Source organism: Desmodus rotundus, chromosome 4 (genome assembly GCF_022682495.2).
Source record: "Desmodus rotundus isolate HL8 chromosome 4, HLdesRot8A.1, whole genome shotgun sequence".
NCBI lineage: Eukaryota > Metazoa > Chordata > Mammalia > Chiroptera > Phyllostomidae > Desmodus > Desmodus rotundus.
Window position 1 is genome coordinate 180,060,645 of NC_071390.1, and position 21,569 is coordinate 180,082,213.

The 21,569-nt window shown below is 57.5% G+C and overlaps 1 protein-coding gene across 3 annotated transcripts in view; it reads right to left on the reverse strand.

Annotated features, from left to right (window-relative positions):
• The window catches only part of HTT (huntingtin), a 111,716-nt gene that overhangs the window by 10,918 nt on the left and 79,229 nt on the right, over positions 1-21,569 (reverse strand). For all 3 annotated transcript variants that reach the window (XM_053923220.1, XM_053923219.1, XM_053923218.1), the window contains 16 exons: positions 21,078-21,285; positions 14,705-14,846; positions 13,163-13,342; positions 12,887-13,063; positions 12,537-12,613; positions 11,307-11,445; positions 10,231-10,353; positions 8,596-8,809; positions 8,087-8,232; positions 6,366-6,543; positions 5,336-5,428; positions 4,259-4,446; positions 3,801-3,927; positions 2,010-2,110; positions 1,074-1,228; positions 612-751 (listed from right to left, as the gene is read on the reverse strand). In XM_053923220.1, coding sequence (XP_053779195.1) covers positions 612-751; positions 1,074-1,228; positions 2,010-2,110; positions 3,801-3,927; positions 4,259-4,446; positions 5,336-5,428; positions 6,366-6,543; positions 8,087-8,232; positions 8,596-8,809; positions 10,231-10,353; positions 11,307-11,445; positions 12,537-12,613; positions 12,887-13,063; positions 13,163-13,342; positions 14,705-14,846; positions 21,078-21,285 — 2,388 coding nt within the window. The remainder of the gene's footprint in view (positions 1-611; positions 752-1,073; positions 1,229-2,009; positions 2,111-3,800; positions 3,928-4,258; positions 4,447-5,335; positions 5,429-6,365; positions 6,544-8,086; positions 8,233-8,595; positions 8,810-10,230; positions 10,354-11,306; positions 11,446-12,536; positions 12,614-12,886; positions 13,064-13,162; positions 13,343-14,704; positions 14,847-21,077; positions 21,286-21,569) is intronic.

The window sequence follows — 21,569 nt, forward strand, 5'->3', positions numbered from 1 at the left end:
TTCAGGATGCTGAAACTTGCAGCCTCTTACAACTCCCAAAACACCGAGGAACCACAGTAACTGTGGCCTAAAACCCAACTGTTCAACAACAAAAATGCGTGCGTTGAAGGGAAAACCCCACAACACTCCCTTCTTCCACGGTGACAGATCCCTGTGCCCGCCCCAGGCAGGCACGCCCAGGCTCCCCGGTCCAGGGGAGGCTCGGACGTCGATGGGTCAGGGCAGCACGTAAGCAGGCAACTGCCGGCCAGTGCGCTGCAAGAACACTCACAACGTGCCACACCTGACTGTCCAGGCGGGGGCACTGATCTCAGTTCCCTTAGACTGCAGGTAAAAACAGCCAGCACAACAGCCGTCTGTGGTGCAAATGAATCAAAATTATACCTATTTCTTCTGCCAGGCAGGCAAAAATACACCTTTGGTGTGCTGCAGAACTTTAGTAATCAGCTGACGGGTGCCATGCCACACGAGATGAAAAGAGGTAGAAATCACCGCACTAAGTGAACAGCCTCCACAGGGGACCAGGATTCGGTCTTTCTGCCTGACCGCTGTGGTCTGTGTGCTGGCAGCACGGGCTCTGGCCGTGGACAAGCGCCCCTGCCCACGGGTACCTGTGGTAGCGGGAGACAGAGACGGGACAGGGTCCCACGCCTGGTACAAGTGATGGGTGGCAACGTTCTCTCTCTTCGAAACCATTGCTTGAATCTCCTGCTCTACAATTCCTCTGATCACGCTCAGCTTCCTCCCAAACCTGGAATTCAGGACGCAGGCTCAGTGTTTGGGAAGAGGCCCCGGCCCCACCCGAGGACGCCGCCTCTGCAGGCGACCCTGTCCCGCGCCCGCTCTGCAGAGCCAGGTGGCCCTTTGTCACTGGCCACATGTCACGTCTGGGTCGCACCTCTCGCCTTGAGGCAAGTGTGCAGTGGTTTTGTTTTTAACTTCAGCACCAAAGGGTGGGGCCCTGGGGAGGCTTTGTGCGTGGGGGAGCCTGGCTTTGCTCCCTGGGTGGGGTGGGGGCGCCTTACAGGCCCCTCCACAGCTGCACCCTGGAGACATGTGGCCACTCAGCAAACCTGGTGTCGAGAGCTTTTAGGGGCTTGTTCCGTGGCTGTTGCTCCAAGCAGCTCACGGCCGGGTTGCCGGCCACGGGCACAGTCATCGCGCTCAGCACCAGGGAGGTGATGGCCCGCACGGCCAGGACGTTGATCTGAGTCCTCTCCGTGTCCTCCTGCAGCGACAACCCGCACGCGACCATGTCATGGGCAGCCAGAGCCCAGAGCATCACGGAGGAACGAGCCCCCCAGCCAGCGCCTGTCCCGCCTGCCCACGCCCACCACAGCAGCACACACTGGGACTTGCAGCAAAGCCAGGCTCCCCCATGCACAAACCTCCACATAAGAATCCCTCAAGTTTCCTCACTAGCATGAGGGACTTTGCACGTGACAACCTGGTGGCATCTGCACATGGATTTACAGACAATGTCGGTGGTCCAATGTCCACCACCGGGATGGTCCCTCCTGCGAGTCGGCCACACCACCCACCAGAATGAAGGGCGCCTGTCCCCTGACGCTCCATTTTAACGTCTCAGGCTCTGCTGCATCTAATACTGGCTTCTACTAACACCACCTTCACACGGGAGACACCCCAAGCAGCCCGGCGACGCCTCTGCAGAGCAGCCGAGACAAAGGAACACAGGCACCTGCACACACCTCCACGAAGCACCTCCCATGCTGGCTCAGCCCGCACACGGGCGTCAGCCCCTGGGGGACTCTTCCTGGCCCTGACGGGGAGCCATTGGGACCACCCCAGCCGTGGGGTCCACGCAGGATGCCCAGCCTCAGGGAGGCCTGTTCCTGCTCTGGAACATCGGCCCAGATACGATCTGGCGACTCGTAAAAATAATGTAAGACAGGAAAAATGACCATGCAGCCCTCCTCTGCCACCACAAACGATTCACAAGTTGCTACATGTGCCAGCCGGTGGACACACGGGCCTGCACAGAACCTTACTTCCGGTGGGCTCTCCTCCTGCTCCATCGCAAGGGGCTGAGTCACCAGGACACCGAGCAGGGTGGCCCATGTTTCCTCAAACTGGGTCCGGCTGGTCCACCCTGTGAATGCAAATGCTACGTGAGAGAGGGTCACCTACTCTAACTGGAACAGGCAGGACCCCAGGGCCGCAGACAGCAGCTCCCTCAACCCGCAGAACGGCTCTGTGATGCCTGACACTGGCAGCTCCCGTCCATCAGCGAGGACACGGACGCACACACGTCCGAGTTCAGCCCAGGCGGCCAGCTGGAGAGGCGGCCCTCGACCCCTGCCAAGTCGACGCAGCCGAGTGGAATGGGGCCTGGAAGTGCCATGGTAGGAGCTCCCGGATGCACGTACAGCACCGCCTGCCACGTGGAGCGCCACGTGTGTGCAGTGTGGAGTCTGCCTCTACGTGTCCATGTAAACAAAACTGGGGGTCCATCCAGCCCGGGTCCCAAAGGAGCGCGGTCCAGCCGGGGCGGCGGGACGGGCCTTCTCCGGGCATCCACACCACAGGTGCTGCTGGGGGGACAGCCGTGTCTGAGGGCTGCACTCCATGACCCCACTCATCACCTGGAGGAGGAAGTGGCCACGTCGCCTGCCCTGGGGCTACAAGGGACAGGGTATCCTTGCTAAGCTGGATGCAGAAAGAGAGAGACTAAGATATGGGTCACTGGCACACACTTGGATAAATATAGACAGACGGGTGTGGGAACTCACACAGGGCGAAGAGCAAGTGGGCAGGAGCAAGAGCAAAGAGCAGGACAAGATCGCAAAACTGCCCGGGGCCCGTGGTCTATCAGACAGCTCACACTCAAGGATGGCTCAGGAAGGAGGACAGGCTGGCACTGGGCGGTGGGGAGGTGGGGGCTGCCTGGTGACAATCTCTAAGGAGAGCAAGAAAAACTGCCCCCAGGGCAGCCGGCCTCAGGCTGCTACCCAGGGTAACACATCGTCCAGTGACTGAAAGGAAAGGCAGGTGCAGTGGGCACCTCCTGCCCAGACATCCAGGGTCCCCCTGACACCGCGTCTGTGGAAGCCCGAGGCAGAAGCGCCCAATAGGACGCAGAGTGGGCCGTCAGGTGCCCACGCCAGACTCCGAGACAAATGCTCCTGGGAACACCCTAGCTGGGCACTGCCCTTCAGGATCTGCTCCCTACAACCCCCACCAGATCACAGACATGCAGGGGGGCAAACAGAGGCCGCCCCTGCTGCGCTGCAGAGAGCAGAGAAGGCTGCAGACAGGAAGGCCGCTGAGCGCAGGCACCGGGGCGTCTTTGAGTCTGTAAACGTGTAGTGGTCCCAGGAAGCAGGCGGGACCCACAGAGCTGGGGCCTAGCAGCTGGAGGGCATGCCCACCCGAGCCCAGTGCTCTCTCTTCTTTGAAGTCATCCTCTGCACCACAGAGGAGCCAGGCCGGCTCCCTCACGCCCGTCAGCTGGTCTTGCACACCAAGGTGGCGTCAGTGACCCCAGAAAGCAAAGACAATCAGGCACTGCTTGCCGGGGGTGCCTCCTACGAAGACTGGCCCCACACCACCCATTACCAGGGTACCCACTCCGCCTTCAAACAAGCCTGAGCGTAAAAACGTGGGGTCAAACTCTCTCACACACTTGAGCTGGGGTGGAATCTCTCACCGTGACTCGGAAGGCCCGCCCATGAGCAGGCCATGCCCAACCCTCTCAAGGACTAAGACTAGCGGAGCCCGCTCTGGAGCACCGCGCTTCCCCCACACTCTGTGCCCTGGGGCCGAGCAGGAGCCCGCACTACCTAGTGTGTTGATGCGGAAGATGAACTCTCTGAAGACTTCCTTCTCCTGGAGGAACTCCACAGGGATCTCAGGGAAGGCTGTGCCAAAGTCCCCTCCTGGCGTAGGGGACCACCCAAGTTTCCAGACCTGCGGGGGCGAGAAGAAACGAAGTTGCTGAGCTGCAGACCCCACACCTGTGCTGTCACACCGCCCCAGAGCGCCCCTCCTCAGGTAGGTGGGATGCCACCCGGTGCAGGAAGGACCCTGCCTCCGCCTGTCCAGTGGCGGCCTGTGCCCGCATGCTCCCGTCGCCCTGTTTCAGAAGAGCCAGCTCCAGCTGTGTGTCAGGCCCGCCCCAGGAAGCAGGCGGGCAACAGCATGAGATGCAGAACCCAGGCCCCCAGGGGCAAGGCTGCATCCGAGCCTGCAATCAGGGTCGGCCAGGGGCCTGCCTTTGCAGAGCAAGGACCAGACTCACCAAGGGGGGGACGCGCGTGTAGCTGTTGACGAGGGGCAAGCGGGCCAGACTGATGACGGTGTTCCTGAGCACCGGCGTGAGGAATGCAGGGGTATTGCTGTTCCTCTTATGCCCCAAGGCCAACACGGATGGCAAAGACTCCACCATTTCTGCCACCATCCTGCAGGCTGCAGTAACGTACTCAGGGCCTAAACAAGCACCATGGTTAGGAGAGGTCAAAACGCACACCCAGCCCGACCCCTCTGCCCTCCCAGTGCAGAGGGTGCGCTGAGCGGAACCCACGTCTAGGGCCGCGTGTGAGCACTTCCCATGGTCCATGAGAGTCCCCTGGTGAGGCGACTTCCTCATGTGGGGAAGGCACTCACTGGGCTTGAGGCGTCAAACCCCGAGCCAAGAGAAACAGTGGACTTTGATCAGACTTACTGGACAACCTTTAAAGGGCGCCATCCTACAGATGTGGTAAAGAGGCTTCTTCTCCGGCTGAGAGAAGCGCACCAGCCTGCACGGGGCTGTGAGGATGACTACCGTTCTACGAGCCTACACTACATGCTCTCCAGCCAGCGCTGCCTGCCCTGACTCAGACCCTTCCTGTGCCTGAACTGTCCGCACAGCAATGGAAATTCACCCTGAACACAACAAAGCCGTAGGTGCAGAGAACCTAGTGCTGAAACGGAAGACAGAATGAAAGAGGGAAAGGAGGAGTAGACGGAGGAGCAGGAGGAGGGATGGATAGGGGAGGGGGGAGAGAAGGGGAGGAGGGAGGGGGAAAGGGAAGGGGAAGGGGAGAAGGGAGGGGGAGGAGAGGATGGAGGGGAGGGGCAAGGGCAGGGGGGAGGAGGGGCGTGGGATGCCCTGCAGAGTTTGGAGGGTCAGTGGCAGCGAGCCTGAGGAAGGGGAAGCAGTGCAGGTGGAGGGAGGAGCAGGTGCAGCGCCACGTCCCCTTCAACGCTGGGAGGAGCCGCAGGACACAGCTAAGTCGGCCTGTAAGGGCTCACATGCACCACCAGGACTGCCTTTTCTGTGAGTACGTCTCCAGCCCCCAGAAGTACAGTGAAGAGCACAGGCCTGGACACTTACTCTGGGTGTGTGAGTCTGCGTCCTCTCTGGCAGCTGCTGGGGCGTCCGTCCTCCTTTCTGGACCAAGAAGCTGGTCCCCAGGCTGCACCACAACTAAAACCATAATGGAACATACGAAAGAATTTCCAAACACTTTACCATTCCTTTTCATTTGAATTTCACCTTTATGCAACGTCATAACGTTTCAAAGGGACAAACTCTGTGAAATGAGGCCCAGACGTCCCCGAACCAACTCAGACAGTTTGAGACAAGGCTAGCGTTAGGCGTCAGTGTCGCTCGGTCAAACTGAAATGCATAAGGAGCTGGGCTCCCGCTGTCTGCTGCCAACGCCCCAGCCCGAAGGCCGTCCCTGGGCAGCGGTGCCTCCCTGCTGCTGGAAGGGCTCCAAGATCCCTGGGGAGGCTGGCTCTGAAAAGGCGCTCCCTGGCCCCCCATTCCCAAGGTGGCCACAAATGCACAGGTGAAAACAATTTGAACAATGAAACTTCAAAACACCACTCTATAATGTTCAATTTAAAAACACAAAACTTCGGAACACCCTCCAACCTATTAACTATAATGTCAGTTTGCTCAAAAATTTGGTTAACGGCCCTTGTTGAGAACATTGTCCCTTGAAGAGAATAACTCATTTTTATTCTACAACATGTGGACAGAAACAAGCGCTTCAACTGTAACAGAAAACAAGTAACCTTTGAACGTAATCTTATTAGCCCATGATCATTTAGGACTAAAAGCAGGAAACAGTCAGCTGGGACCAATGATTAGAGAGACATGAAATTACAAGTATTTTTTATGAAAGTTGGAACTCCAAAATCTAAACAAGACGACCACAAGAGCAAATGTAAGTTAAACCCTAGTGTAGAGTTCGAGATCCTGACGATTAAGGCCCATATTGTATGCGCACCTCCACCCTCAGTTTCTAACTTCGCACCTGGCAAACAGGTGGCACAACGTAACTATGAGTAGATTTGCGGACTGATGACTGGTTCGAGGGACAGAGGACAGAAGCCCGCCAAGGTCACGGACTCACTGGCTTCCAGGATGAAGCGGACGCAGTGGATGAGTGAGCAGGCGTAGGTCACCATCTCTGGGGAGGCCAGCAGGCTCCAGAGGCTGGGCAGCTGCAGGGCCAGGCAGCAGCAGTCCAGGCCCGCCTGGAGGTCCAGGCTCAGTGGGATGTGCTCACGGATCAGATGCCAGGAGAGCGCCTGCGGGGGAAGGTCAACGTTACAGAGGCTTAGACCCCTGCTTCCTTCCTACTGGGGGCCCATCAGGGAAGCAGACAACTACAGCCGTCCAGGAACTGTCGGAGGCTTGGGAAGCTGGCCAGTCTCAGCAACTCTGCCCTTCCAGAGGGAGGGGCTGGCATTTCCACTCTGTTCCGCTCAATCCCGAGCACTTGCTCCCCAGAGTCTCTGGGGCTCCCCTCCCTGCCAGAACACCCACCCCGACCTAGCTGTGCCTTCTCCCTTCAGCTCTGCGGGATCCTCTGGAAATGCTTCCCTGGCCACACTCCTGCCGGCTCTACCTCAGGGCCCCCACAGCACCGGCCTCTGTCGCAGTCTAGGAGGCTGAATCTAAGAGCTTGGGTTTCAGACACAGCTAGCCTTGGCTTCAAATGCCAGAGTGGCTCCGCCCCAGCTGGGTGAGCCTCTGCGCCCTGCCCTCGTCTGCAGAATAGGAACCAGAGCCCATGTCACAGGTTGCAGAGAGACCTGAGTAAGGTGGTACAGGAAGTACCTCCCCCTGCACACAGCAGGCACACAAGAGTTGGCAGGGCTCATGCCACAGTAGCGCCACACTCGCCAGCCTTCTGCCTACACTGAAACCCAGAGGACGCAGACTGGCTTCAAGCTGACGCCTGTTCGGATCCGTGAACAGCAGACAGCATGGGTCCCTCCCACAGCCACTCGCTGCTGCACCGGGCCGGCATGCCGAGGCCGGCTCGGCCATGCCCCTGCTCAGGCCAGCAACGCGGCTCGGCTCCGTCCGGCTCCTTTCCAAAGCTGTCTGGCAGGCGGTGCGCTCACGATGCACACACGTTTCGGGGGAAATGCGAGTGCTGACACAGAGGGCTCAACCCTGTGGCTGAAAGTGCAAGTCTGCTGCTCAACTTGCAATAACACACACGTCCCAGCTGAGTAATTCTCCAGCAGGGAGGGTCAGGGAGCACACTGCACCTGTGCGCCTCCTTTCCCTGGGAAACAACGCAAATAGAGGGCCTGGGCTCTAAGCCAAAGGCAGTCAGAATCCAGGGCGCAGGTTCCCACTGAGCGCATGCTGACCCCACTGTGCTGTGGAGACCCTGAAGGTCTGCGCTCGGCCCGCACCCACCCTGGCTTCTCCCTCCCCTCTCCTCTCCGGCCCACCCTCCTCTCTGACCACCCTCTCCCCTCAGCCTGCTCACAGGCGAGAGCCTCCGTGGGTCGGGGACGACCACTTCAGGCAGGAGCCCAGGGCCCAGGCCTGGCTCTTGAGAGTCTCTCTCACTCAGTTCTGGGGGCAGGGGAAGGAAGTGCAACATCGCCAACAGCATGAGGCCGTGGAGCCAGCACACATCAAGAGCCCCGGGAAGGTGAGGGGCAGGCACAGGCCACCAGCGGGCAGGTGTGGGTGGGCAACAGCGAAGGGCGCACCTGACTGCGCGCAGCCCAGGGCTCCCAGACAAACTGCCTTCCTCCGCCGTCCCAGTGGCGCTGCAGGCCGCCCCCTTCCCTGCTCACAGGGACACCAAGTCCCCGAGCCCCTCACCTCCAGGGTCGCGACCACAAACTTCACAGTGTCCCTCTCCTTCTCCAGAGGAAGGTGCAGGTGGCCGGGCAGCTTGGGGAACAGCAGGAGGTACTGGGCCAGGGCGCGGGCCAGTGTGGTCAGGGAGCGATACAACACAGCGTCCCCTGAAACAGAAGCTGTTCGTGGGGGGACGAAAGTCTGGCAGAGACTCGTGACCTCTGAGAGGCAGTCGGCAATTTTTGGAGACACGGTTCCTCGAACGCACACGTGCACACCCTCTTGACCTGCGCGCGCTGCAGGTCCAAGCATGCCCGCAGGGCTCGCGGCCCGGCCGGGCCAACTCACGGCACAGCGGCCAACACAGCAGAAGCCACGCGGGGCTGGTCCCCTGCGCCATCTCTCGGTGACTTCCGTGAACGCTTCCGACTGCTCAGAGCAGCGGCATTCACCCCACGCTTACTCGGCGCAGAGCACGACTCAGGCCCTGCGGCACTTCTCACACCAAGAGGCATTTTTACCCCCATTACCGAACAGCTCGTTCAGCTGGCTCCAGCAGGCGGTGGGCTCCGCAGGCAGGAAGGGCTGGAAAACGTCATGGACGGCGGGGAGCTGCTGAACCATGCTGGTCACACGGTCCAGAGTCGCCACACGGGCCGCTTCAAAGAGGGGACTCTTCCGGCCTCCGGAAATTTCACGAGCACCCAGGCCCAGGCACGGGGTTAACAGGCTTACGTTGAACTCCTGCATGAGGGCATTAAAGGTTCGACAACGACGCTTTCGTTCAGGTAACACAACAGCAGAAAGGCTCGTGCACACACGCCTGAGGCAGCACAGACCCATGTGCAGTAAGAAACTGTGAAGAGTGTCCCACTCTCGGAAACGAACTCAGTTAACCTCACGCTCAGGGCTTGTCTCTCTCAGGCGCTTCAATGACAACAAACTGTCTTCATTTTATTATGCCTTCAAATTTGTTTGAAATCAAAAATTGATTGACAGAACTTTAACTGACAGAAATACAAAATGAAGCTGACGTGCCATCAGAGAAACCAGTGAAATCCCTTAACGGTCCCAAAGTTTGAAAAAAGTAGGTTATGCTCGAAAGCATCTGAAATAAATCCAAGTGCTGTACAAATGCTACAATTCCGGTTGAAAAATAGCGCTTTATATGACGTTGCAGTTTGTACTATTTGGCCAACTTCTGAAGGCCATTTAAGGATTTGGGGCCAGTTTCCAGGCAGAGTCTCGACCCTCGGTCCACGTTCAGGAAGGCGCACGTCACCTTCGTCGGCGGAAACCGAACCTCCGCCAGCGCCGGGGCCTCTAAAGGCTGTGGGAAGCCCCGTTACCGAACTTGGGAAACTCCATGAATTGGTAATGAAACAGACCACTCAGCGAATCAGCTTTCACTGAATGGACCCTAAAGCGACTTTATTAGCAAACTGACTTGGGGCCAGTTCTCCTGGGGGTTTTTCTCAACGTAGCTTACTTTGAAACTGACGGGGAATTCGTACTTGGGGCACATTCTTCACCCCCCCGCCCCCTGCCCAGCCTTCATCACCGCCCCCCGCCCGTCCCTGCTGCTTCCTCACTCCCACTTGGGGCGCCTGGAGGCAACAGTGAAGGCCGGTGGTCTGGCTGGAGGCTCAGCGCAGGGGCTGAGGAGGAGCCCGCTAAGGCTGCGCTGGACGACAGAGGGGGGGCTGTACGCCTCACAGGCCCTGCAGGAGCGCAGAGTACAGGGGCATGGAAGCTCGGCCAGGGCAGCCTGGGCACGGCATCCGGAGTGTGGGTGGGGACCTCGTGACGCCTGGTGAGGAAGTGGGGGCCCCCCTACACACACCACGGGAGCACTCAGCCACACACCGTGGGGGGGGCACTCAAGCAAGGCCTCTCCTCACACCCACAAGAATGAGCAAGGACAGCGGACTGGTTTACAGGAGCCCACTTTCTTCACACATGTGGAAAGCTGACTGGAGCACACACTGCCTCCTTCTGGGCTCTAGCGGGACAGACGCCGTGGCCTGCCCTGCCTGGACTACAGGCCCTCAGCGCCGCAGCGGAGCCGGGCGGCTGCACGAGGATGAGAGCAATCAAGCACACCTACACAACAGCAGAGGGGGGAGACCACGCCCGCTGCACCCCGCCCGCTGCGCCCCGCGTACCGAGTTCAGCATGAACGCACTCATGTCACCTGCGGGGATCCGATTCACCAGCTCCGCCCCCTCCAGCAGCGCAGAGTCGGACCTCGTCCAGCACTGGGATTTGACCAGGCGTAGGTACCAGTCCTGGGAAGGGGGAAGGTGGGTAACAGCCTGCAGTGGGCGGGGCTTCCAGGGGCTTCTGCGCCACTGGAAACATGCTGCCCCACCCTGCCCCAGACCAGAGGACTGGCAGCCCCTGGACGGCACACGCAGGCCTGTAGCAGTGACCTCTGGCTTGGCCGTGCTCCCCAAACCACAGAGCCACTTCACAGGCTTATCTTCGAACTTGCTCCACTGTCTGGACACACCTGCTCCTTCTCCTGCACACCTGACGAACAGTCAACCGTCCTTCCACTCGGCTCCGCACTAAAGGCCACAGACCTCCTCTGTGTCCCCCCTCACCGCCTGGCATCACACCATCACCTGCTACGGGTACAGCTTTGCTCCTCTCCCCCCAAGGCTGGCCCAGCAGAAACTCTTAACAAACTGAACCTGAGGACAGAGACCTGAGCTTTTGCTACAGTGTGCCTGGGCTGCTGGGCTTTGAAACCCAATTCGTATTTAAAGTGAACCCCCTCCAGGGAAGCAGAGCACTGAGCTGCACCAAGGGCCCAAATAAACGGTCCCCAGCTCTGAGGGGTGAGTGGAGAGGGTGAGGATAACTTACCAGGGTTCTCAGGGTGGTGGGGTCAACACACAGGAGGTCAGCAGGAGTAAGGAAAGGGAGGCAGGCCTGGTGGGCCTGTGCTGGCTGTGGCCACCCAATGCCTGCTCCTACCAGCGATGACCCTGATGCCCCCGCCACAGCGTCCAAGTCAGCGTTTCCTTTCTCACCCACGCCCCCGCTGACCACCTAGGCTGGACCTCAGGCACCGTGTCCGTGACGGGACCCTGCGCACAGCTGGCAGGACCAGCGCAGGCCAGGGGTGCGCTGGAGCCGCACTGAGCCCCATGACAGCTCACTAACTGAACCACCGCTGCACACTGAGGGCCCGGACAGAGCCCCTGGGTCACACGTGGACATGGCGCACACTTACTTTGTCTGGACTCATGGTGTCCAGTGCCAGGAGCCCGTCCCCATCCAGCGGGTGGGCTGTGACTGGAGGAGAGGGGCCACGGGACCCGGGGGCAGTGGCGAGACGCAGCCTGTCCAGCAAGGAGTAGAGTCTCTGGTGCCTGCAAGCGAGTGCAGGTGGGTCAGAGCCAACCCCACGGGAGACGTGACAGCGCTCCTTCCCATGCTGCGCCCCGTGCCGACATGCGCGCGAGGACACGCACTTAGGCCCGCGTCCGCTCTCAGTGGCCCCTGCGCGTGCCCTGTGCCTGTTCTCAGAGCCTCGTCTGCACACAGACCCTGCGCCAGGCAGCATGTGGGCTGAGGCTAGTGAAGGCATTTCATCAACACAAATGGGCGGTGGAAGGCCCCCGCGCTCAGCCGCCCGGCAAGACGAGGTCTGCACCGATCGCACACAGACGGACCGCCCCCTGGCGCAGGCTGCCTGTCGTCTTCCGCGGCCGGGCCGAGTGCCAGCTCTGGGGCCACACAGGGACAACGGTTCGAACTCCCACCGTCAGCTGCCGCAGTGACGTGCAAACTACAACACAGCGCAGCCTGGCACACTGAGAAGTCCCCCCGACCGGGTCGGCCCCCCGGTCACTCCCCTCCCCAACTAAAGACGCCTGCAGCAGGCACTTTTCAGACGGAGTCACAGGGAATTACTCCTCTCTCTCGTTCCACAACTCCCACCCACCCCTGGGGAGGAAAAAAGGTAAAAGCCTGTCTCAATTTACTTTGTAGTGGTAGGAATACACATACACTTGTATAATAGATGTCATAATTTCTCATGGAAGCTTCTGAAGACCTTGCAAACAAACTAAGTGATAAACAGCTACAAAGAAATAAAATTTAACAAAATGCACACGGAGAACTGAGTCAGGTCTTTCCAAGCCAACAACTCTCACTTAGCAATGAGATTACATGCTGTGATGTTGCCAAGGTAAAGCTGGCGACGCCTGGCGCCCTCCGCCACAGCAAGCACCAGGCGCTCTCACACAGCAACGGGGGCGACACGCACCTCTGCCCCAGTGGCAAGGGGCTCTGCCGTCAGTGGGGACCTCTTAGAGAGTGAAGCCGCGCTGTGTGTCCAGAACAAGGCTCACCATCGAGGCCCTCTGCAGCAAACCCGTCTACGAAGCACATCAGCGCGTATTCCCTTACGAATCTCAGTCTCTACAGCCAAAGCAAGGAGCACGTGGTCCCGAGTTACCTCTGCGCCAGGCCGCTGCTCTGCAGGTGCTCCTGGATTCGGTTCAGTTCTTCCACCGGCAACTGGGCCATGCTGGTCTACAGTGGACAGGAACACATCAGGGGCTTCGCCGCATACAAAGAACCGAAATGACCTCACGCTCACTCTCAGAAGAGAGCCTGAGGGGGCGTCTACCGTCGGCAAGGCAGACTGGGGCAGGGGTCAGACACACACAGACGACCACGCACACACGTTACACGTCTCTCTCAGTAGCCGGATGCAGAACGCGCCTGCGGAGGGAAACCCCAGCCGACTCGCGGCCTGCCCTGCTCGGATTCGACAGAGGTTGGCGCCAGGGCTTGGTTCGGTACCTGTGCGTTTGCAGCCAAAAGCATTTCCACCCGGCGACAAGCGAGGGTGTCAACCATGCGAGCCAGCACACGGAACGGAGTGCACAGAAGCTTGTCCACATACAGCGTTAACACGGCGCCTGACTGGCTGAGGTGGATCCCTTCCAGGCACTGAAGGGTTTTCTTCAGAGTGGTGGGCTGGCATTGGAGAGAAGGAGATCAGCGGATCGAATGCCGATACCCTACATACAGGCATAGGAAACAGTGGCTGACAACCGCTGCGACCACAAGACTTACAGCAGAGAGGTTCTCACAGCGGGACTGAATCGCCTGGATGAAAAGGCCGCTGGCGGCGGAGTTCCGGTGGACAGCGCTGATGAAGTCCTGCACGGGAGGCTCGTGGGACAGGCTGATCAGGTCCTGGATGTGGTTCACAACGAGCCACGTCAAGTGCTCGGAGTCGTGCAGGTTCTGACACTGCGGAAGACGATGGCCAGGGCTCACCGTCCAGCAGGCCCCCAAGAACGGACATCGGAGCCGCGGGCAGGGCCAGAGGGCTGGAGGGGAGCCGAATTCCGAGCTCCAGCCCTCGCAGAAGATGGCTGCCGTTTGCCACCACTCATCCACAGGCAGGGGTCCCCTGACAGAGCCCGTCGCCTCCATCCACACACTGGTTGCGACCGCTGCAAGGGACACCCCGCAGGGAGTGGGACCCAGCAGTCCAGCCCCAAGGGACACCAGACAATGGCTGGAGGAAGGAGAGTGTGGCCCAGGGCTGTGGGGGAGCCGTCAGGCACCTGCCGTAGCTAGCGCGACCCCAGAGCAGCAGGGACGGCGAGGGCCGCCCCGTGCACAGCCGCCCCTGCTCTGTCCCTGGCTCTGGTCTGGGCTGCTGAGGGTGTGCTCCAGTTACTCTGGCTCCGGTCTTGTGAGAGGTCAGCAGAAAAAGAAAATTCCCCATAGCTGTCCCAGTTTTACTAGAATCCCTGACTCCAAAACATGAATGGCTCCCACATGTCAATTAGAAAGAAGACCTACCCGTTCTGAAATACGTACGTATCGTGTAATTGTATCATTTCTCAGAAGTGTGACAAGATAGGAAAACTAGTCCAGCACCAAGGATGTAAAGCAAAAACTGAACGTTGATAACCCGCTCTCACAACAAAAACTGTGGGCACTTGCTCAGCTGAAGAAGGAACTCTACGGTGTCTTCTCCAATTAAGAATGTTTACAGTGTTTTGCTACACGATAGCATTAAGTAGACGCTACCATCCAAGAAACGCGTATTTTTTATATTGATGTGGAAAAAGTACTAACCCCCCGCCAAAATGTGACAAATGTAAGGAACTTATTTGAGTGATTACAAGAAATTTCCTTTTTTTCTGTTTACTTAATTTGGTTTTTGGAAACTTTCTATGTTAAACGTGTGATACTAGTTTTCTGGTTAAAAATTCAAGTTATTCTTTAAAAAAGAATGGCACGCAAACAGAATCTTTTAACAAATGCAGCAGCGAGCATCTAATACCTCCACAGCCTGAGAAAAATGCCACCAGAACGCCCCTCGCCGACACCCGCTTCATTAGCACCACTACCACGCACCCAGGGTTCCCCTTGGGCACGCCCGCCCAGCGCTGCGCAGGACAGAGCGCCACTCTGCGTGCGCACACCAAGGGACAGCTGAACGGGACCTAAGGGCCACGCCTGGTCTCCCATTCTGCAGCTGAGCGAGGCAGAACCTGAAGTCTGGGCTTCACCAGGCCAGGGGGCTGTCGGTCTGCGCCGAGACAGCCTGCTCGGGTGATCCCCGGGCCCCAGCCACCCCCGTGTCGCCGCACTTACCACATAATCACAGAAGAGGATGAGGGCCCCCCGCCGGACTATTTCCCTGTTGCACATCCCCAGTCTGGACGCCAAATCGGAGTCCTCCTCTTCCTCAGATATCTGGGGACTCAGGGACTTCGTGCTGGACAGGCTGCGTCTTCTAGAAGGAGCAACAGACACGCTGACGAGGTTTCTGGGCGGGGCAGTGAGCTCACTTTCAAAACACTGAAGGTGGTCAGGGCCAGCCCTGGGTCTGGAGCCAGGGTTTAAGTGCTGCCGCAGCAGGGCGTGCGTGCGGGGCACACCCCCAGTCCCCCACCAAGCGGTAGCAAAGCCTGGGGAGCTGAAGAAACGAGGCCTTCCCAGGCAGAGACGAAAATGTCTGACCGGTCAAGACCACGGTAGTCGCGCGTCTGCCAGCTCCCTCATTTCGAGCTCACTGGCTGCTGGAATCCCCAGCTTTGGCGGGCATGACACCGTTGCCACACCAGAAGACGACCCTGAGGTCCGACTGTAGTGAATGGCCAGTGACAGGCTGGCGCTCTAGACGTGCCCACAGTGTCCCTGCTCTTACGGAACCCCCACCGTGAAGGTAACTGCAGTCCCCGTCCCTCCTCCTCACTCTGTCCTCTCCCAAGGGAGATGGGAATCACACACTGGGAGACTCGGTTTCCCCCCAACACCCGAGCCACGGCGCTGCCGCCGGCGCAGACAGCCCCCTGCCATCTGGGTCTGACCTCGGATGGCACCGACCCGTGTCCCGGCCAAGGCTCAGGGCAACATACAGAGGATGCAGACAGGTGGGAATACTCAAAAACGAGTCTGCTTTTGCTGCCCCTCCGAGTTCAGGAGGGAACCAGTATGAAGAGTCCTGCAGAGTTAAAAAGCTGTAAAACCGCCCTCTATGAGTGTCACCTGGGGAACAGACAGGCCAACCGCTGTGCACCTGCGTGATGGAGCGGCACTCAACTGTCACAAGGGACGCGCCACTGATACATGCCGCACCCACGAGTGAGCGGCAATATGTGTGCCGAGCATGAGCACCCAGCCAGCCTCAAGGCCATCATCGGTAGCCTCCCACTTGTATGGCATTCGGCACCAGGCTCGGTACAGCGACACACACAACCAGGGGAGGGAGCCAGGAGACAGGAGGGAATTCTCAGAGGGGACAGTGGTGACCCCTGACGGCATGTGGTACAGAAGAGTGTGTTCACTGTATTGTGACACGCCGTGAAAACCCTTTCCCAGCCAGCCCTCCGGCCAGTCCCATGGTACTCGCCCCAAGCATGTCTGCGACAGGACAGCGGTAGGGTCAGGAGCCTCTGGAAGCGAAGGGCAGAGTCTCTGACCCCAGTATTAGCAAGAGATAAGAAGAAGGTCTGACTCCAGCCCAACTGGGTCCCAACTGGTGGCAGGGCACCACCGTGGGACCTTGCACGGGTGCTGCCAGGTGCCGCCGGTGAGTGAACACCCCAAATCCAGGGCTGTATGCCCAAGCCTTGGGACACACCTGGGGAAGTGACTGCCACACCACACCCCCAGTGCCACAGCACATGCAAGCAGGACCCTAAATGTCCAGCAAGGAGTGGGGGTGCAGATTAAAAGCAAATCATAGCCCTGTGCAGCTCTGACACCCAGAAGCAGACGAGAGCAGAGCCCACCGTGGTGGCCGGTGCCCAGAGGGGCCCTGCTGCCCAGTGTGGCCGGAAGCTGGGGCAGGTGTCACACGACAATGCACTCGAGGGACATCTGGCGAGTCTACAGGCAAAACCAGCAGCTGTCCTTCGTACTTCCTACTTCCAGCTGCTCCTTTTCACTGCCTTTCGGACACACAGAGACCCTCCCCCCACAGCACACACGTGGAGGACGAGCGTGGTGCGACCTGGGACAGCTCTGGGCACAAGGCCCTTGGCGGTAGAATGCTCACCACACTGTGTGCCCTGAGTGTCCCCCGTGTGTGACCACGAAGGCCTTCTGTCTCCGTGAAAGTCAAGTGCAGATGGGGCGCAGAACCCACTACTTGCATTGCAGGGTAACAGGGGACAACACGACACGTTACAGAACGAGGAACTGAGTCACAGAGGGCGAAGAACGCCTGGCACAGAGGAGCCACCTGCACTCAGGCCGCCCTGTAGTTTGCCCTCAAAAGCTGAAGGGGACACCTGGTGAACCCCACACCACACTCGCCCTCGCTCACTTCGCTCACACGGGCCGTCTGCTGCAGCCTTTCTGTTACTCGGTCTCAGAGAGCCCAGTTCCCAGGTCCAGAGGGTTCTGACACAACCGCAGCCTAACCCTGGGCACACAGGTGAGGGGAGGAACGGGAAGTGTGAACGGGGGCATCACCAAGGTGATGAAGGACCTTTGGGAGGTTAAACTCCTACCAGCACAAGAGAATGAGACGCACATGTGAAGACAGACATGGAAGAGCGAGAGGGCCAGGGGAACGGGGGCCTGCACACCTAGCCGCTGGCAGGCAGCCTGGCACGGGAGACGCCCACTCCCAGTCCTGTCAGGCGGCAACTGCCGCCTCTGACGCTGGTCGGCCCTCAGGGCTGTTCGGGTGTTTCCAGCACCAGAGGCCAATGACCAGATCTGCCTTTACCTTCTCTGGTTTGGAAAGTTCAGTGACAGGTTTGCAATTCCTGACACCCCTGCAGTCTGGTGCCTTACACGCCACCCCGAGGGAAGCCCATCTTCTGCGCCCCACAAAACACGGAGTGGTTTGAAGGAAAAAGCCTTCTCCCTTCCGGCACCAAAAGTCCCTTGGGCATGGAGAGGGGCCAGGGCCGGCCCCCTTAAAAGTACCATTTGAAGGTATGTTCCAAAACACAAAGACTCAGGGACAGATACATAACATGTATGTAACACTTATTTACCACAAAAGAAAAATACAAGATACTGCAGCAAATTAGAAAAGACCTAAGTACAGGGACAGACCATGCCCGAAGGCCAGATGAGCCACCGCCACAGGGACAGCAATTCCTCCCAAACCGGCCGACAGGTCCACAGCAGCCCCAGCCCGAGCCCCAGCAGGCCACTGTGAGCACTTGAGAAGCCAGCTCTGAAAGGCAGACACGGAAACAGGAGGCCCTAAGGGACCAAGACTAGGTTGACACGAAAGAACAAAGCTCCGCACTGCCTGAGGTCTCTGCGCCACCAACGCAGTGCGTGCAAAGGGCTGCACACACGACTCCAGGGGCTCCTGAGAGAAGGGCCAGGGTGACGCAAAAGTGAGAGGCAGTGTCTGCAACAGACGCTGCTGAAAGGACTGTCCCCCAGGGAGAAAGACGGCTCTCTGCCTTACATGCAGTCATTTGCAAAAATTAACTTGGAAGCTAAAAGCTGAAGGTCTGAAAGTTCCAGAAGAACCACAGGAGAAAGCCTCCATGACTGAGGCCGGCAGAGTTGCAGATTTCCTGTGTGTCCCCACATGTCCCCACGCAGAGCACGAGCAACAGGCAGGGATGCCGCCAGCACCGGCTGTTCCTAGGAGCGAGAACAGACTGGTCTGCCAGGATCCTGTGGCCCCCATGTGGGTCAGTCTCCCCAGAGCGCAGGGCAGCTGACCTCACTGCGGTGGCCCCGGCAGTCTCTTACTGCCCAGCGTTCTCTCCTTGTGTGGGCTCTGGAGCCTTCCAGAGATACCGCGCGGAAGCCTCTGCAAGAGGAGTGGGAGTCAAAGCTTTATTTCCACGTAAGTACGAACATTTGAGCGAGAGAGTGCCTAGAAATCGAGGTTTAAACCTGAAAACTGTCTGCAAAAACAGGGCCACCCACAATCAGGTACTTAATAACTCTTTTTAAATAATAAAAAAAAATTAGTCACCTCCAAACATTTTGGAATGTTGCTCAACAATTACTTCATTATCTGAGGACAACCAGAACCACATTCAACGTAGAAGAAGTTAAGACATTGCAACATGTCTGGCTCTGGAACCAATTTAAGGACAAAAACCTAGCAGGAGGGACACAGCCTGACAAGAATGGCCCACAGGACAGGACTTCTGGTCCGGCCGCAGGTGCAGGTAGACACACTCACCCATCAGCACAATCACAGCAAAAATCACAACTAAATGACAAAATAGCTATCACCCAGAACTGCCAGAAAATCGCACTGTACGGATGTGAGACAACCAAGGAATTAAAGAAGTCACATTTGTCCAGATGAGTAGGAGAGGCAGAGACTTGGAGAGGAGAGACAGGCGGTTCCACACCCATGTGTGGTGGATACAAATCAGGAGGGATACCTGGGGAGCAAGGAGTCCCAGCCCCACACCAGACCAGCCAGCTCTGGGTGCCAGCGCCAGGAAAATAAATCCCCATAACTTCTGGCTGTAAAGGCCAGTGGGGGTTGGGGTGGCAGAAGAAACTGTGGGATTCTCAGGCGTCTCCTCTTAAAGTGGCTGCAACGGACTTAGGACTTACACAGACCCACTCCCTCTGGGCTCCAGCACCGGGGTAGCAGCCGGAAGGGCACCAGTGGCATACAGGGAGAAACGGAAGTGTCTGGCATCAGGGCCAGTGCCGGAGGACCGCTTCTACCCTGACAAAACTCCAGAGGCCAGGTAGCGGCACTGTCCCCTTTCTGAGCCCTCCCCCACACAGCACCCCAGAGCAGCCACACCATATCTGAGACTCCACCAACCTCGTTCACAGAGGTTGCCCTGCCCTGGCGAGTACTTAAGGACCTGCCCCATCCAACTTACAGGTGTGCTTTCCTACATTAGGCCACGATACTAAGACACTGAGTCAACACAGCTCTACCCAATACACAGAAACACACACAGGGAGGTGCCAACACGAGGAGACAAAGAAACATGGCCCAAATGAAAGAATGGATCAAAACTCCAGAAAAAGAACTAAACCAAATGGAGATAAGGAAACTGTCAGATGCAGAGTTCAAAACACTGGTGACAAGGATGCTCAAGGAACTCATTTGGTATTTCAACAGCATAAAAAAGACCCAGGCAGAAATAAAGATTACACTAAGTGAAAAAAGGAAAAATTTACAGGTAATCAACAGTGGAGTGGATGAAGCCAAGAATCAAATCAATGATTTGGAACATAAGGAAAAAAATTCAATCAGAGGAGCAAGAAGAAAAAAGAATCCAAAATAAGGATGATGGGGTAAGGAGCCTCTGGGATAACAACTTTGAGCAGTACAACATTCACGTCATAGGGGTGCCAGAAGGAGAAGAAAAAGAGAGAGGAACTGAAAACTTATTGGAAAAAATAATGACAGAAAACTTCCCTAATTTGGTGAAGGAAAGAAACATGCAAGTCCAGGAAGCACAGAGAGGCCCGCTCCAAGACACATCTTAATTAAAATGCCAGAGGTTAAAGATGAAGAGAGAATCTTAAAAGCAGCAAGAGAAAAGAAGTTATTCAAAGTCCTGAAAAGCAGAGACCTACGACCTAGATTACTCTACCCAACAAAGCTATCATTTAGAAATCATTTAGAATGAAAGGGCAGCCCTGGCTGGTGTGGCTCAGTGGACTGAGCACTGGACTGCGAACCAAAGGGCCACCGGGTCGATTCCTGGTCAGGGCACAGGCCTGGGTTGCAGGCCAGGTCCCCTGTAAGGGGCGCACGCAAGGCAACCACACAGTGATGTCTCTCTCCCTCTCTCCTTCCCTTCCCTTCCCCTCTAAGAATAAATAAATAAATAAAATCTTAAAAAAAAAAAAAAAAAAGAAAGAAACCTAGTTTAAGATTCAAATAAAGATGTTAAAAAAAAAAAAAAAAAGAACGGAAGGGCAGATAAAATGCTTCCCAGACAAGAAAAAGCTAAAGGAGTCCATCGTTACCAAGCCCTTATTATATGAAATGTTAAAGGGTCTTCTTTAAGAAAAAAAAGATCAGAAAACTATGAACATTAAAATGACAATAAATTCACAACCAGCAATAATTTAATCTAAATAACTAAGCAAACAAGCAGAACAGAAACAGAATCATAGATACGGAGATCATGTGGAGGGTCATCAGTGGGGAGGGGGCGGGGGAGGGGGAGAGTATGGGAAAAGGTGCAGGGAATAAGCAGCATAACTGGTAGGCACAGACTAGGAAGAGGGAGGTTAGGAATAGCATAGGAAATAGGAGACGCGAGAAAACTTGCACGCACGACCCATGGACATGAACCAAGGTGGGGAATGCTGGAAGGAGGGGGTGGTACATGGTGAAGTGGGGCAAAGGGGGAAAAATGGGGACAACTGTAACAGCGAAATCAGTAAAATATACTCTTAAAAAAAAGAAAAGAACGAGGCGATTGGGCGCGCCTCTAGGCAGACCACATTTTCGCACAACAGTGTCGGTGAAAGGAAGGTGAGGACACAGCAGAACCCTGGCACGGCCTCGTGAGTGCGGGCCCCGAGCGGCGGGCACACGCACCTGGGGGTCTGCTGCACCTCGGCCCACCAGCGGTAGTCGGTGTGGCTGACGAGCAGCAGGATCTGACACCAGAGCAGCACGAGGGCCGGGTGCGTGGGGACCATGGCGCGCACCCGCGCGTTCAAGCTCTCCAGGCTGTAGAAACTGCCCTCGGCGCCATCTGCGGTGAAGAGTCTAGAGGCGGCTGCTGTGATTCTCCGGAACATTCCTAGGAGCAAACCCAAAGTCATACTGATTAAGGGAACATGTCTTTGTCCCTCACCGCGGTCCAACACTTTGCAGCTGGGTCTCAAGACCCGCGCACGGCTCTTTCTGGCACGGGATGTTCAAAGGGGCCGGCAGGCCCTCCCCGCACCCATGCCTGTGACCCCAGGGCTCCTGGGCTTGCAGAGAGCTGAGGGCAGCCACCCGAGGGGTCACGTGGGCCACAACCAGTGCCAGAGAAAGCAGACAGGCGGTGCCCCATGCCAGTCCCAGCTCCCAGCTCCCAGC